The sequence below is a fragment of the Arachis duranensis genome, chromosome 4, assembly GCF_000817695.3.
Source record: "Arachis duranensis cultivar V14167 chromosome 4, aradu.V14167.gnm2.J7QH, whole genome shotgun sequence".
Taxonomy (NCBI): Eukaryota; Viridiplantae; Streptophyta; class Magnoliopsida; order Fabales; family Fabaceae; genus Arachis; species Arachis duranensis.
Window position 1 is genome coordinate 9078191 of NC_029775.3, and position 2406 is coordinate 9080596.

Sequence of the window (2406 nt, forward strand, 5' to 3'; positions counted from 1 at the left end):
AAAAGCTTATTAATTTATTTATTATCTCTAATAATATATAGTGGGTTTTTTAAAAAACATTGCACTTCTTTTTTTTTTTTTCAAAATATATTAACATGCAATCTTTCACAATCAATACCAAATCCTAGGATAACAAAATTCTAAATAGTTTAGGATAAACTCAAATTATTGAGTCAGAGTGTATAAATTAATATTTAAGAGATGCATAAAAAAAATTAAAAAATATATTAAACTAATTTTGCACACTCATGTAAAATAGGGAAATACCTAAAAAGTAGTATGATTTTTTACAATTTGTCCCCCCACTTTATGCTCCGAAAGCAACATCTAGCATCACACAACCACTACTATATAAAGGGTACAATGCATCCATATTATTCACATAAATAACTCTCTCTTTCTCTCCCTTAATAACATTGGGAATATATATTAATTTTCATTACCATATAGTCATATACTATACTATAGTATAGTGTGTTTATTTTTTTTTATTTTTTTTTTCATTTGTTGTTGTGACATATAGAAGATCATCAATGGCCTCAAGCTCAGCTTGGACATCAAAGCAGAACAAGAGATTCGAGAACGCTTTGGCCGTGTTCGACAAGGACACGCCGGACCGGTGGCAGAAGCTGGCGAGGGCGGTCGGAGGGAAGACTACGGTGGAGGAAGTGAAGATGCATTATGAGATGCTTGTTGAGGATTTGAAGCAAATTGAGGAAGGACATGTTCCTTTGCCTAATTATAGAAATGTTCCAAGTAATGCAACAGTTGGATCCAGCAATAAAGGTTACAATTACATGGAAGAAGAAAGAAGGTCTTGTTATTACTACTTTCTACCACTTCTACTAATCATTATGTATACCATTTGCACCGTTACTGTTGCGAAATCAGTTATTCGTATAGAATATATATTTATATATAAATATATTAATTAATTTAATAATTTTTTTTGTGTACATAATATTTTTATTATGGTGAAAATTTAGGTGGAGTCAATTTTAAATAAAGTTGATAGTTAAGAGCCGTTAAATTATTTAAATGATTTGACTAAATTTTTATCTAATAGCTCTCAGTTATCGATTTTACGTAAAATTCATTGTAGCTGAGTTTTCACTTTTTATCATACATAACTAAAATAGAAATGATTTTACGTTATTTTTTTATGTCCATTTAAATCGACACTTATTTTAAAACGAAGTAGTTGCTTGTTTTATTTAATTTATACAAAAACTAAAAATGTACTATATATTGTATCTGGTATATTTAATTTACCATGATAGTTAAAAGGGATTCTTTTTATGTAGTGCTTATTATATTTTTCAAAATAGTACATTAAAAAAAATTAGAGCTTGGATATACATTAATTAATAACTTCCTTTTGTCCAAATAATAATTATTATTATTTTGAAAAAAAGTGAGTAGACATGCTAAATTGCTAATAATTATGTATTATTTTTATAAAAAAAAAGTTATTGCGTAGAGACACATAAATGCCGGGTTTACTGTCTAATTTAGACAAAACACAAATGATTTATTTCACATACACCTTATTATTATATTGTTGTGAATTGTTATTCAAGTTTCTCATTTTTTTTTAATCTACATAAGATATATATATTTAATTGTGAATTAATAATGTGGCTTGGAATCTGATTTCGTTCATGCAATGCAGGTTGAAGTTTCTTAGCCTCCAGTGAAGACTAATTAAGCTTGGTGGGACAAAAAAATAGAGATTATATTATACAAATCAAGTGGATTAAGTGAAAAACCAAAAAATGCACCTAGCTTATTATTACTAGCTTAATTAGCTTTGTTCTTTAATAACAAAAATCAAATGTGGTTTGATTTTTTTTCCCCTTTAAGTGTCAATGCTAGCTAGCTGTATGTTATTATCCCTTTATATATATGTAATGTAAAAAAAAAAAGTTATTAATTAATTATCTCAATCATATATGCCAACTGGTTGATGGTAAATCATGACCAGTTTTTGTCAAGTACTTCTTTTCATTAATTTGTCCTTTTGATGGATACAATATTACAAATGATATTGATAGAGACTAAACTTGTAATGTTAGATATGATCTTAGAATACTTTTCAAATTGAGAAAAAAAAAACAATATATATATGTACCAAATGGTAAAAAATATTACAAGTTCCACGATTTTAAGTAAAAATATGGTTTTTAATTAAATAATTTATAAGTGTGAACGTTTTTAGTGATATAAACGTAACTGAGACCTAATTGAGATGATACATTAACATGTTTTTTAAAAATATTAGGTATATGTAAGTAAATAGTGTGTATGAATTTGTGATTTAATACCTAAAATTAAAGACAATTCAATCTATAAAAAAAAGTGATGTAAATCAAAATTGACACTGATTTTACCGACTATATAACTTGG

General features: G+C 26.6%; 1 protein-coding gene across 1 annotated transcript; it reads left to right on the forward strand.

Annotated features, from left to right (window-relative positions):
- The first annotated feature begins 382 nt into the window (after positions 1 to 382).
- On the forward strand, positions 383 to 1946 carry LOC107483222 (protein RADIALIS-like 4). The gene is made up of 2 exons (XM_016103838.3): positions 383 to 814; positions 1673 to 1946. The coding sequence occupies exons 1-2, from the start codon at positions 534 to 536 to the stop codon at positions 1695 to 1697; spliced, it is 306 nt and encodes a 101-aa protein (XP_015959324.1). The 5' UTR covers positions 383 to 533; the 3' UTR covers positions 1698 to 1946.
- The last annotated feature ends 460 nt before the right edge of the window (positions 1947 to 2406 follow it).

What these genes read in the sequence shown, in the direction of transcription:
- LOC107483222 (XM_016103838.3), top strand. Translation starts at nt 534, where the DNA reads ATGGCCTCAAGCTCAGCTTGGACATCAAAGCAGAACAAGAGATTCGAG. An exon ending in TACATGGAAGAAGAAAGAAG is followed by an intron (nt 815 to 1,672) that starts GTCTTGTTATTA and finishes CATGCAATGCAG; the next exon opens with GTTGAAGTTTCTTAGCCTCC.